This window comes from Diadema setosum, chromosome 6, assembly GCF_964275005.1.
Source record: "Diadema setosum chromosome 6, eeDiaSeto1, whole genome shotgun sequence".
Lineage (NCBI taxonomy): Eukaryota > Metazoa > Echinodermata > Echinoidea > Diadematoida > Diadematidae > Diadema > Diadema setosum.
The window spans coordinates 31,731,383-31,745,505 of record NC_092690.1 but is presented as its reverse complement, the minus strand read 5'-3'; the positions used below and the strand labels follow the sequence as shown (position 1 = coordinate 31,745,505).

The 14,123-nt window shown below is 39.8% G+C and overlaps 1 protein-coding gene across 1 annotated transcript; it reads right to left on the bottom strand.

Annotated features, from left to right (window-relative positions):
- Nucleotides 1-2,764: 2,764 nt before the first annotated feature.
- On the bottom strand, nt 2,765-10,777 carry LOC140229727 (uncharacterized). Its single transcript, XM_072309966.1, has 5 exons — nt 10,702-10,777; nt 9,855-9,974; nt 8,823-9,032; nt 8,013-8,244; nt 2,765-2,990 (listed from the first exon to the last, which is right to left on the bottom strand). The coding sequence occupies exons 1-5, from the start codon at nt 10,775-10,777 to the stop codon at nt 2,765-2,767; spliced, it is 864 nt and encodes a 287-aa protein (XP_072166067.1).
- Between the last annotated feature and the right edge of the window lie 3,346 nt (nt 10,778-14,123).

Below are 14,123 nucleotides of genomic sequence, written 5' to 3'. Positions count from 1 at the left end.
TGTCTTTGTTCATTTTTCACTGCAGTCATTCTCTTCCATCAGTCTTATAAACTAGAACGTCCCAGAATAGGTTTGGCATGCTTTATGCATGAGCGAATAATTTCCACACGCCGTAAAAAATTTGTCAATCTTTAGTTGATTTTAGCACAAACGAACTGCCATTGCACACCGCTAATACATACGTAATAAAAAAAAAAACACCAACAAACACTCAAACAAATCCTCATAATGCAAAATAAATAAACCAACTCAACACTTTTTTCCTTGATATTCATTGATTTCATTCAAATCATTCATAAATCGACTCATTCTGGGTGTAACATGAAAAAAAAAGTTACAAATGGCAATTCGAAACAGAAACAAATCCATTTGTCAATTTATACCACGTTAATAATCTCACTTCGACATAGATAACTCGATTATAGACCAACCCTACTAACAATTTCTTCACGAGAAAGTTTTGACATGTATATAGGGCCCTACCAAACCTATATTCCTTGAATACATTGGTTTGGATCATGTAACACCTTCTTACTTACAAGGGCATACCTGTACATTAAAAAAAAAAAAAACACACACACACAAATACATTACACCAATCTAAAATGAAATCAGTCATAAAAAACCCGACCACCCCCTCCCCTCCCCATCCGAAACAAATCTAGGGCCTACATCTATCCTAAATATTAAATCCTACCAACATCTGTCATACCATTTATAACTATCCTTTTTCAAATCCAATCCCCAACCCACCAACCCCTGATTAAACAAAACCTAAATCATCCCACACCCACATTCACCAACCCAAACACACACACACACACACACACACACACACACACACGAAGGTTCCGTTATTCCGAAGTTTCGTTTTTTCCGAGGCTTCATTTTAATATCCGAAACACTCAATTCCCTATACCTAGAGGTTCGTTGATCCAAAAATGAAATTCGGAATAACGAGCCTTCGGACGAATGAGCCTTCAGAGTAACAAACTTTTGCAATAACGAAATGTAACCCCCTTCCCACATACCGACGCACACCCGAACCGATACCACATTCCTTCCTGATGAAACGATTTCCCAATGTTGATAAATAAGACATAATGGACCGTATGCAGAAAAGCAGCATCTGCCCGCACGCAAGCTCCACTCCGAATTCATAATTATACAAACCTGCCAAACAAACTCATCAAATTCAAAGCTGCTGATAAAATCAATATCAACGTTTATGCCAGCAACAGCTTACTAGTTATCCCTCCCCACGCGCAGCTAAAAAACACATACGCAAAAAACTGACATAATAAACACATTCTTCCATCACACACACACACACACACACACACGCACAAACGGACACTAAATTATCATTTGCACAAACACATACACACTTCCTTGAAACCTCACCATGACTTTTTACATGGTATGTTTGCATGGATGTAGCCATGTAAGTTATGTGTTAGTATTTCAATGATTATGTCCAGAACGATATTACCCAGCAAAATGTGCTTCGAGGGCGGGCGACAATCCGTGCTGCCAGCCCCCTACACGGATTGTCGCCAGGCGACAATCCGTGTAGGGGGCGACAATCCGTGCCGCCAACGCCCGTCACGGATTGTCGCCCCGAGCAGGAGGCGACAATCCGTGTAGGGGCGACAATCCGTGTCGCAACATGTTACCAGTGCAACTGATTGACAAATTCCCCTACATCGACGTAAATAAGCACTGAATTGATCAGTGTTTTAGTACTAGCCAAATTCAGTGCTTATTTACGTCGATGTAGGGGACTTTGTCAATCAGTTGCACTGGTAACATCTCGACGGAAGAATTTCATGAATTTGAATAACAAAGCAGTACCCGCTGCATGCTATAAGGATTAGAACCAACACTTGCTGTCGGGCGAAAGCTCGGTGGTCTAGTGGAGATGACGCCTGTCCGGTGATCAGGAGGTCGTAGGTTCGAATCCTACTCGAGTATGTACGCCCATGATTTTTATCATGGCTACTACTAAAACACTGATCAATTCAGTGCTTATATTACGTCGATGTAGGGGAATTTGTCAATCAGTTGCACTGGTAACATCTCGACGGAAGAATTTCATGAATTTGAATAACAAAGCAGTACCCGCTGCATGCTATAAGGATTAGAACCAACACTTGCTGTCGGGCGAAAGCTCGGTGGTCTAGTGGAGATGACGCCTGTCCGGTGATCAGGAGGTCGTAGGTTCGAATCCTACTCGAGTATGTACGCCCATGATTTTTATCATGGCTACTACTAAAACACTGATCAATTCAGTGCTTATTTACGTCGATGTAGGGGAATTTGTCAATCAGTTGCACTGGTAACATCTCGACGGAAGAATTTCATGAATTTGAATAACAAAGCAGTACCCGCTGCATGCTATAAGGATTAGAACCAACACTTGCTGTCGGGCGAAAGCTCGGTGGTCTAGTGGAGATGACGCCTGTCCGGTGATCAGGAGGTCGTAGGTTCGAATCCTACTCGAGTATGTACGCCCATGATTTTTATCATGGCTACTACTAAAACACTGATCAATTCAGTGCTTATTTACGTCGATGTAGGGGAATTTGTCAATCAGTTGCATCGGTCATGGGGTTCTTAAGAAGCAGATGACAATGTAAAAAGTTTACGCACGACGGACGACGCACGACGGACGACGGACGACGGACGATGCACGACGGACGTCGGACGGAGAGCGATCGCAATAGCTCACTTGAGCCTTCGGCTCAGGTGAGCTAATAATACATCATGAACGACATAGTGAAGGCTTAATCAAATAACAAAAGATTGATTGAATACCAATACTGCTTCCTCTCGGTTTACTGGCCGGCGATTTCGTCGACGCGAGTGTGGCAGCAGTCACTGTGGTCGTCACGGTTGTTGATGACGAGGTAGTGATTGGAGTCGGAATGGTTACAGTTATCCGCTTCACTTCGGAGCGGGTGGACTTTATTTCAGCCACGCAGGCAAATGTTCCACTCATTTCTGACGTGAGAGTTATATTCGCATAGAGGTTCTCTGTTCCATCATTGCTGCGTACAGACACAGGATTTTGCTCTTGATTGGCTTCATTGGAAAGCCAGTATATGAAGAGCTTGCTTCCAAAAGGCGCTAAATCCAATTTTTATCGAACTCCATCTTTCGCATGATTCGAACAGATCTTTGTCATGTGCATATAAGGCACTAAAAATTTTATCGAAATTGTTTGAGGAAATAGGAAAAAATCAGACATGAAATTCACGCTTTCAACCAAAAGGCGCTAAATCCATTTTTGCTTTCAACCAAAAGGCGCTATATCCAATTTCTCTATTCCGGTCTCTGATTGGTCAAAGCACGCCAGCTAGTGGTGCTCTGACCAATGAGAACATGCAACACGTACTATTACATGCAGCGATACTGCACTACATAGTTCAATGGCAATTCTTCACGGTCATGGATCACTACCACTGTTGTCTGTAGTGCTGTACAGAACCATGGCTATCAGTCGAAAGTACATGACAGCTTCATAATGGATGAAAGACCCAAGACTGCCGGTGATCTAAAAAGTGGTACGAAAAGTGGAAAAATGAAGCAGTGTTGAAGAAATGCAAGGCTAAGCAGTGGAAATACCGCTGTGAAAGGTGAGTTTACTTATCTGTACGACGCCCAGATTAAGTCAGTCCCATATGTGCATCTTGGTGTTGGGACCGAGATGGGCATCATACCCTACTTTGAACATGTTGAGTTGATTTATGGGCAACGTAGAATGTCAAATTTGGGTTTTATTACAAATCTTATAATTAATCATTCACTGGGATCAATGATTTGCTGGGGAAAATTGTGAAATGGGCCCCACCATGCACTGGCGGCACCACAAACAGGGCTCGTCGTGCATCAATGTAAATTAGTCTATGTATTTTACGTGTTGGCTACCAGCTAAATGTTTACCTGTACAAGGCTGTAGTGTAGAGCTCTAACGTTAGAGCTCTATTAAATGTTAGTACTACATAATATGTTTTAGTAAATTAAAGCTTTTGATCTACGGGTTCTGCTCGGCGATGCAATACCAAGCTTAGCAAGGTAAATTTACTACTACTAGTACTAGGCCTATACTCCTTGTAGCTACTACCAGATATTATAGGGTGGAATTACAGCAACAGGGCTGCGTGTGTATAAACAGAGTAAATTTACCGGTACTTTTCGGCGATGCAATACCAAGCAAGGTAAATTACCAGTAGGCCTACTACTAACGTATAGGGTGGACTTACAGCAACAGGGCTGCGTGTGTATAAACAGGGTACTTTTCGGCGATGCAATACCAAGCAAGGTAAATTACTACTAACGTTACTGACATAGGGTGAACTTACAGCAACAGGGCTGCGTGTGTATAAACAGGCGAGCCGCTGTGAACCAATACTGACATGCAGTGGTGGGGCCTATTTAACAAGTACCCTGGTATGCCGTTAGTTACTAGGCCCGGTAGCGTAGGGTTGTATACTTATTGTAAGAATAATCAAGGGTCATGAGGAAGTCTTTCCAATTCTAAGGATAGAATGAAGGGCAAAATCGTGAAATCGGCCCCACAGCAGTGTGCGTGCACTCGTGCATTTAGCAATCAAGCAAGGTTAGGTTAGGGTTAGGGTTTAAGGTTAGGTTAGGGTTGTACTTATAGTTGAATTGGCTGTTGAATTAGTTGAGGGACATTAGGGAGTCTTTCCAAGAATAAAACATGAAGACCAAAGGAAAAAAAAAAGGGAGAAAGGGAGGACTATGCTGTGGAAATCGGCCCCGCCTCTGTATCAATTGCTCGTAAACACCGATTGGTGGGGCCGCATTCACAAGTATTATACTGTGGAAGAAAGCCCCAACGCTGTGCTTATGTACCGATGAACGCCACACGGTGGGGCTGAATTCACGAGTATAAACAGGCGAGCCGCTGTAGTATTAGTACTGACACGCAGTGGTGGGGCCTACTTCACGAGTATGCCAAATGAAGTGTATTGCTACATTGTATGCAGTGGAAACCGGTCCTGTTGCTGTATCAATCATGCATATTAAAGTGTCGTTGGTGGGGCCACATTCCTCAGTATTAGCCCTGTATTGTGCAAGAAAGCACCATATTGAACACCACATGGTGGGGATGTAACAGGCAAGCTGCCGTATTATTTAGTACTGATGAGAGAGAGACAGTGGTGGGGTCCATTTCACAAGTACTATGTATGTCACTAATTATCTGTTGAAGGAACTGTAATCAATAAATGAAGTTACCTTGACTCATTTTCTCAGTTAAGTTTTCTGTAGATCTACAGCGTGTAACTATTCAAGTCAGTCTATACAGTACTGCTTATGCTGTGTTGCAATGGTAATGACCTGGTTACCTACTTTTCTAACTGTTCGAGTTGGTCTATGCAGCACGGGTGCATTGCCCTGGTAATGACAGAATTAGATAGAGCCTGTCTAATATTCACTGATGGATCTTATAATCCTGATATGATTGCATTAGTGTGTTTTTTTTTATTGTTGTATTAAACATTAAAAAATTATGTTAAAAAATATGTAAATCAAACTAGTCCCTTTCTTTTTGGTCTTTTAGTAGAGTAAGTGTTGCTCCAAATCACTATGGCTGTCTAGAAGCTATTGAGAAGTGTATCAAAATTGGAAGTTTGAGGTTGTGTTTGCTACTCGTGGACAGATATTCTAAGCCATCGGTATTAATTACTTTTGATTGAATTCTCTTATTCTTCTCCCAATTCAGGTTAATGGCAAATCATCCTTGGAAGTCATACAACCTACAGCATATCTGCAAGCAGCAAGTGTCACTGAGCTGGCAAGACACCCAACGACCTGCCCAACTCGTTGTCACGCCCAATACATCTGTCCCCCTAGGAGCAAACCTCCCAAGGAGGGAGTGGGTGTCATTAAATCGGATTCGAACCTGAGTTGGGCCTTTCAACGCAGCCATGCATCGGTGGGGGCTACGCCCGTCAGCAGCCTGCCAGTGTGGTGCACCAGAACAGACTGCTCAACACATCTTGAGTGAGTGCCCTGATCTCCGCCCTCCTGACAACATGGACCTGACACACCCTACTCCTGAGACTGTAACTTGGCTACAACAACTGAGGGACGTTATTTAGCTGCTGCTGCCTCATACGCAAGAAGAAGAAGAAGCGCACATCGATGACATTTACCATGCCTTATACCAGGAGGGTGACAGGGTGCATTCATAGCAGTACATGAAAGGCCAAGATTTCTTAAGTGAATCAGAGGATTGCGAGAAATCACAGAGGTTATTGTTCATTTCTGAGCTCATGCGTACTGAACCAGACAATGGAACCATCACAGTGGTCTTAATCTCATTGAATGCTGAATCAAGCTTTCTTGAGTATGCCGGTAGGTGAAACGTACTTCGAGTAGCTATGTGTTTTTGACATCATTGAACATAAGCTGAGAGGAGGAGAAAACATCCCTGGACAACAACATCAAGGTTATATTGCTTACATTGAGGCAGTGGACAGGAATTGGGCGAGGGACTAACCAAGTGGCCAGTGCTTTGAATGACTTCCTTGATATTGAATACAGTGGACATCTCAGGCAATGAGGATGAAGCAACAGTGGCCACCAATGATGAACGGAACTCTGACTCGAGCTTATGGCAAGACATTATGATTCCTAGGGCAGGCACTTTAACTAGTTGAGATATTCTGCCATGGACTTGATGGTATGCATTTCATGAGGTAAACCTCCTGTTTTGGCTGTAAATGACTCAATTTTTACTTTTTAGAAATGAACATGGTAAGAAGACAAAAAAAGACAATGTGATTCACAGCACAGATGCCTAGATGTAGGCCTTATTGCTGTTGACTTATGTATAAACAAAGAGTTTTATCCACAGATGTGCTTTCATGTGCATCTGTTGCCTTCTTAATAAGTACTACAGTTTTAGCAAAATTGACATTTTTTTTTTTAACAGATGTTTGGTTAGTCCAAATCAAAAAGCCTCCAGCAAAGCCTTGCGATGCTTTCTTAGTATTAATAGGTAAAGCATACAATGTGAGGGCTTATCATAGTGATTTGTTTTCATGTCTGTTGCAGTCAGATTTCTGCATGACAACCTGTATTTTATTTTCACCTGAAGTAAATACTAGATCAGTCAACATGATTTCACAATCTCTGCAAGTCCTCACTTTCCTTGAGTCACTGTACCTTCTGTATAGACTTCATGATATTCAATGCAAAGTGTCATTAGGAGATCAAAGTATTTTATTTGTTGTTGCTGCTGCAGTTGTATTTTGCATGCGTGGAATGTATAATGAATAGGTGTACAGTATGCTGCTATTATGAGTAAAATTAAAAGCAGCATGCTGGGAAAGATTTCACATTTTGATGTTTGTGTGTTTTGGTGCATTTGTGTGTGTATGTGTATGTGGGTGTGTGTTTGGATGGGTGTGTGTGTGTGTGGGTGTGTGTGTGTGTGGGTATGTGTGGCTACTGTGATGTAAATTTATGCAGTTCTCTAGTATTTACCTGGATTGCACATTAATGACATTCCCTAATACCAATGTTATTGAACAACTCAAAAATATTTCTTCCAAAAGGCGCTAAATCCATGATTTCTTCCAAAAGGCGCTAAATCCTAAAAAATCTGAAATATAAAAATTCATAAAAAATAAATGGTGTGTGCAGGATTTTTTTAATGTGCATTTTTATTACCTACTGTGATGGCTCTTCCACTAGGAGCATAGAGCTAATGAATAAACAAGCTGTAATATGTGTAATTAAAAAACATCAATTTACTCGAAAGTAGCCGGAATGGATTTAGCGCCTTTTGGTTGCAAGCTCTTCATATGTTGATGAGATCTTGCTCCACGTTAACTGCCTGACATTGCAGTGTCGTACGTTCTAGGTCGTAATTCAAGGAGCAGTCCGAACTCGAACATCCTGTGACCGTGAGGAAATCCGGAGGGGGCGGAGCTGTAAAGAAATTAGAATAAACACAATTCATGCTAAACTTTAATGTTCCAGTCAAATCTGGAGTTAGCATTGCGGTGGCATAGATGTTCTGTGTTCCTTCGTTATTGCTTACAGTAACCAAATTTTGTTTTTGATTGACTCCATTGGGGAGCCAGTATATGGTGATAAACTCCTGCGGCACGTTAACTGCCTGACATTGCAGTGTTGTACCTTTTCCGTTGTAACTAATGGAGCAGTCTGAACTCGAACATTCATCGACCGTGAGGAAATCCGGTTCTAGAATGAAATCCAAGCAAACAAAATCTTAGTGTCATCAGTTAGCCCTAAGAACATGCAAGTAACAAACATTCTGTAAACAGTCATGTCCACGATATTATGATGCCAGCGTTACAAGAATTAACGACTCCATGTGACTGACATAAGGGATGTATTAATATTTTAACGGTATCAGCACCATTATCCTTCATTTTTTCCCTTCGAAACAAAGAAAAGGTTTGGAGAGTCAAGCAATTCGATTACGTCCACTGACCCAGATTATATCAAACTCAAGAAGCTAGATAAGGTCTAATTGTGTCAACTTTAGACATGACAATTATTTGTTTAATAAGGATCGTCATTTCTACTATCCAGAGACTAGAATATTATTCAAGCTGCTTGATAGCTAGATGCGATCGACCGAGAGATATAGCCTTGCAAACGAATCATTTTGTATATAAATCTTTTCAGGAATACCCTAATGGTTGCTACCTTTATCTTTACAGCCCAGAAATAAATTATAAAGTAAGGATATAGTCACTATTTGCATGCATTGATGCATTGCATCTTTATTCAAATTTTATACAATACGAACAGACCTCTGACAGACACATCCGTATAGTTTTGAATAAGGTTGTTCCTGATATCAGCCACTCTGCAGTAATATCGCCCAGCGTTTTCGTTATTGACTGTGTGGATGATCAGCGAGTAATTTGAGTCGATCGTCATATCTCCACTACGGTAACGGCTACCATCGGTCACATTCCGATACAAACTAACCAAAAGGGTGACAGAATTTGGAGTAGGTTCTGGAGGCAAGGTCAGGCAAGAGACAAGAGAAAATTAAGGAAAGACGTTCATACTACGCCATAGCTGATTTCACTTCTACTTACATTTATGAGCACATTAAATGCAAAAGTAGGCACAAACAGGGAAACTTGTGTCGGAGGAAGGACAAACCTTGTTTTTCTAGAGAGTCGTGTTTTTAGAGAATAGCTTTTAATGATAACCGAAGAAGTATAGTCCTGTAGAATACGTGCAGTGGTGGACAATTTTATTGTCCTAATAATTGTTTTAGCGGTTCTGTATTCCTCTGAACCAAATCAATGTTCGATTACATAACAAAAAACAAAAACAAACAAACAAACAGACATTGGATATCTCCTAATGATAATGCATAGTCGGCATGTTTTGTACTTGTGAACGGATATAATGTCATCTGCTTCTCTCCCGGCGTTGTTCCAAAAATACAGGTTCATTCTTATTCTTAGAAAAGGAAAAAAGAATAACCTTTGATATTGCTCTTCTTTGCTGATGTATGTGTGTTCTTTCCTTACTGGCTTGCCTGTTTGCTGTTGTTGTTGTTGTTGTTGTTGCAATTTTGTGTGTGTGTGTGTGTGTGTGTGTGTGTTTTAACCAGACAATAGACAAGCTCGAAATTAATTTTGCTTCACATTTTTACTATGATATATAGTAGGAGACGAAAAGCATGGTTATTTGAAAAAGCTAAGTTGTGCGTGATAGGAGAATGACATGTGTCTAATTCGCTCTATGGGTGCGTCAAATCGCCAAAATTCTAACCAAGAGCCAAAAATAAACATATAACACTCTTTCTCTCGTACAGTAATCACCTTTGAGCCAGTACACTGCCTGTGGCACAACGGAGAACTGACACTTGAGTTTCCCCGGAAGACCTCTTAACAAAACTGAATGGCGATCAACAACCACGACGTCATCTGGAATCTGACAATCTGTTCAACAATTGAACACAAATGACACAATAAACACATTCCAATTCAAAGTTTATGTTGTTGTATATACATTGAAGCCTCCATTAACCCACCTCCTCTTCAAGTTCAATGACATCAATTCATTCCTGGCAACATTCCTTGTGCCATTTTAAAACGTCCTGGAAACTTTCTTGAAGTTGTGATTTTATATTTTGTATCATATTTTTTGGTTGCGTAAGACCCTATTTTACCAACTTTCACCTGGCTTCTCACAAGCCGTCTTATATGGATATCAGTTATGTTCACACATTTTATTTGAGTGCTTTGTACGTAAAGGCACGTAACGAGACACTGCGGATCTGACCTTTCACCTGATTGGCTTTAAATGAAACCAAGATGTTATATATCATTGATCCTTTTCAGCGTTTTTTTCATACAGAAAACTACTTATAACACTAATCTTTCCAGAGCTAAAGTCATGATTTCGAGAGGAAAAAGTAGTAGAAAAAAAAAAACATAATACATCCCATACTTTTTTGAAACAAACATGTATGACAAAAAATTGAATTTAGTGCAAATTACACCAAACAATTCTACTATCGTTATTACAAAAATAAGAAGACAGAGAAGAACACAAAGTGATGTGGACAAATGCCTATTCGTCTAATTATGAACCATCGTATTTTCTATCTTCACATTCTTTCTTTCTAAATAGCAATAACTACCTTGTTAGCATTTTGTAACTTACCAATTTTTTTACAGATCACCATAAGACATGCAGTGAAGATAGCAACGGTCCTCTGGTAAGCCATTTTGTTAAACATTTTCCTAACGACGAAAAGAAAAAAACTCTGCCAGCAAAGAATAAATACACTTGTACATAAAACAACCTTAAAGCCCTATGTATCGTGCCAAGAAATAATAGCGCACTATGATTACAAGTGCATTGTTCTATTCAAGTATGAAGGGTAGAGTAGACCATCTTATATATGCATAGTAAAGAGGGTGCCAAAGATTTAACTTGGGACATAATGCTGATCCAATGTCTAAAGAGGGGTCAATATTCTGGGTAAACAATAACATCTGATTGCCGTTATTTATGTTCATCAATGCTTCTATTTTTTTAATTCTCTATCACACACACACACACACACACTCTCTCTCTCTCTCTCTCTCTCGCTTTCCCTCTCCTCTTCAATTCAATCATAACGTTTTACTTTAAGGAGGTTTTGTGCCTCAACTCCCTTGCCACCCCTTACGAGATATTTATCCACGTTACAATGTTCCTGGTAATTCCCGTGTTTGGCGTCATTGTACATACTTGAATGACATAATTACAACAAGTACTAAAGATATAGGCCTTACCTTGGAGGTTAAGGTATAGGCCTTACCGTGGAGATTACGAAAATTACCAATGTAACAGCGATATTTTGCTCATACATTTTCTCCTCCACATCTATACTACAACATGAAATTTGCATTTGGCAGGCAATAACAGAATTCATGTAAAAATATATTTACATAAGCCTGAATGATGAATGATTGTTTAAATGACATGAAAACTGCTTTTTCTGTATGATTAATTGACGTCATATTCCAAAGTAACCATGAACTTCATTAAAGTGAATACTGAGGCATCCTTTTATTTCTTAAATTTTATTACTATTTTGAAACAAAATATTCTATATAGGTGCGGTAATCTAGTCCCCGTGAGATAAATATACATTACGATTTAATAGTCAAACACCAGATGATATCCAGAAGTAGGAGAAAAATTACACTTAGAGTAATGATACATATTGTTAAAGTCAGTTACCCTTATATACCTTTCAAAAATAATTTTAGTCGTATTTTTAGGTCATTATTAACTTGAGGCAAGTGAATACGTGATGCATCCGTCTAATGGGTATTTTAAATCACTGTTTCGGTACACAATGTTGGAGCTGCAGTTATCCAGTCCCCTCGAAGTTAATATATTCTGTACTGGACAAGGAAATAACGATATCACAAAGGAATAGATTTTGACCTTATTTAGGTCCATTTTTATCATGGGGTGCTGCCAATTGGGGTCAACGGTTAATGCGTTAATGTTGTTTCCCATATTTCTTTTCTGATAAAATGGTCATCGGAGAAATTCCAATATAAGGAAACTTGGATAAGTGCGATGAATTCAAATTTAATATGAATCGTAAGTCAGCATGAATATTGGCCTATCGGGCATGTGAATTTATTCAAATGCTCACTATCTTTCTTTTTTCTGCGTACATATCCTTAATCGCTCACGACTCTAGTCTAGCATAGTTGCTCCGCTATACCGACAATTTCTAAAATCTTCACCCTTTGCGAAAATGTTTTATAAGAGGCCAACGGGCTCAGCGGGGTAAAGGGATCTTGCATTAACACTTATATTAACCACAAAAGTCCACACATTTAAGTTGTTGTAACCAATAATTCAACCACAAAGTAGTATTTGTCTGGAAAAGCTTGCAAAACTATGTTGGAGGTAATACAACTGAAATGCTGTTACATCCGTCAGGTGCAGAGTGCATATAAAAGAGACATGTTGCTATTTTATTATATCTGAGGCTGCATTGATGTGCCTCTTGTTGTTTGTTATGATCTACTGATTAGACCAGGAAGTCATATATCACAGTGTATTGCTACCTGGTGAGTATGCTAACTTTGTTTGTTTGGAATTCTTGCCTCTCACAAAAGGTTATTGTTCAGCATTGCAATAAAAGACGACCAAAAGAAAGGACCTGTTTCCTATGTTCACTTATTTATTTCTTTTTTGTAAACAAGACTCCATTGCCGTGATCCATGCTTTGTTGCCATCATGTACACTGACAAATACATGTCCGTGCTGTTCTAAATCAACGAAAGGTATAAAATGGATATTCCGTCATCCCCGCAATGAAGGCTACTACTAGCCCAACGCTTGTGCTCCTTTCCTCTTGGGAGGAATCGTGAAGTGGGGGGTTCTTTTACACTAATCAATGTGCTTTTAATACTTATATAAAATACTTCATGACTGGTGGCATCTAGATTGGTGCAGATAAGCAGGCTACTACAAGAATGTGTCTCGTTAGCTTTTACTTACCACACAGTAGAAATGTTGACAAGTGTCGAAAAATGAGCAGCTCCAGCGAATGATAAACACTACCGTTCCTTCACATCAAGAAGCTGTTACACTGTACTATCGCGTGTCTGCTAAACCACGAGGCGCCTACGTGCGAGTTTGCAGTTCATTGTGTGACCTCACCTGAATCGTTCCGCTGTAGTTCCACACAATGGCTGCCAATTCCATAGGTTTGGATCGTGATTTTAACACGAAGGTATGATCGACATCGAAATTCGACAGGCGAATTGAATAATGTCTCAAACCTGAGGTGACTCACATCAAACATATATACAATTTATTTCCTACCAGTATACATGGGCTTTTCGACACAAACGGGGAATCCCCGCGAATACAGGCCATATTATACATGTACATGGATTTAGCACGAAGACAGTGTGCGAATGATAAGGTGGCAATGTTACTGGTATAAAGGAGAGTTACGACTGATATCTGGACTTTGGACCCGAAACGGGAGTATACAAAATTGTCTCATACTTGAAAATACAATGCAGCCACAAATAATAAAACTTCATGGAGGCAGAGCTGATCTCAATATGTAAATTCCAGATAGGCGGAGTGCCGAAGTGATTGAAAGCCTGAAGGAGCAAGCCTACAATTGCCTTCCACAGCCTCACGTTATTAATGTGATAAATGCGCATCCGTGTATAACGTGTGGCACGCAAGATTCAGCTAGCTATGTGAAATTATAATAGCTGGAGTCCCATACCCGGAGAGTCTGAAAGAATAGTATAACAGGTTTTCTTTTCTTTTTACGTTTTCCATTCATTTTTATTTCATTTCATTTTCACACTATTTCGTTCATTCAAAGCCACGGTAATACATTTCTATTTCAATTTCTTCCCGGGAAATCTGGAATATGTCAATACAAGTTCAAATTCGTCTTTCGTCGATTATTTCGAACAAAGTCTGTTCACTTTGATCAATTTTGTCACACTTTCTCGTCATTCGTCCGTCACACTCGCTGCACAAATGATATTAAAAGCAATTTCGTCTTTTAGCGGTCATTTTCGTCAAATGTTATTTCAAAT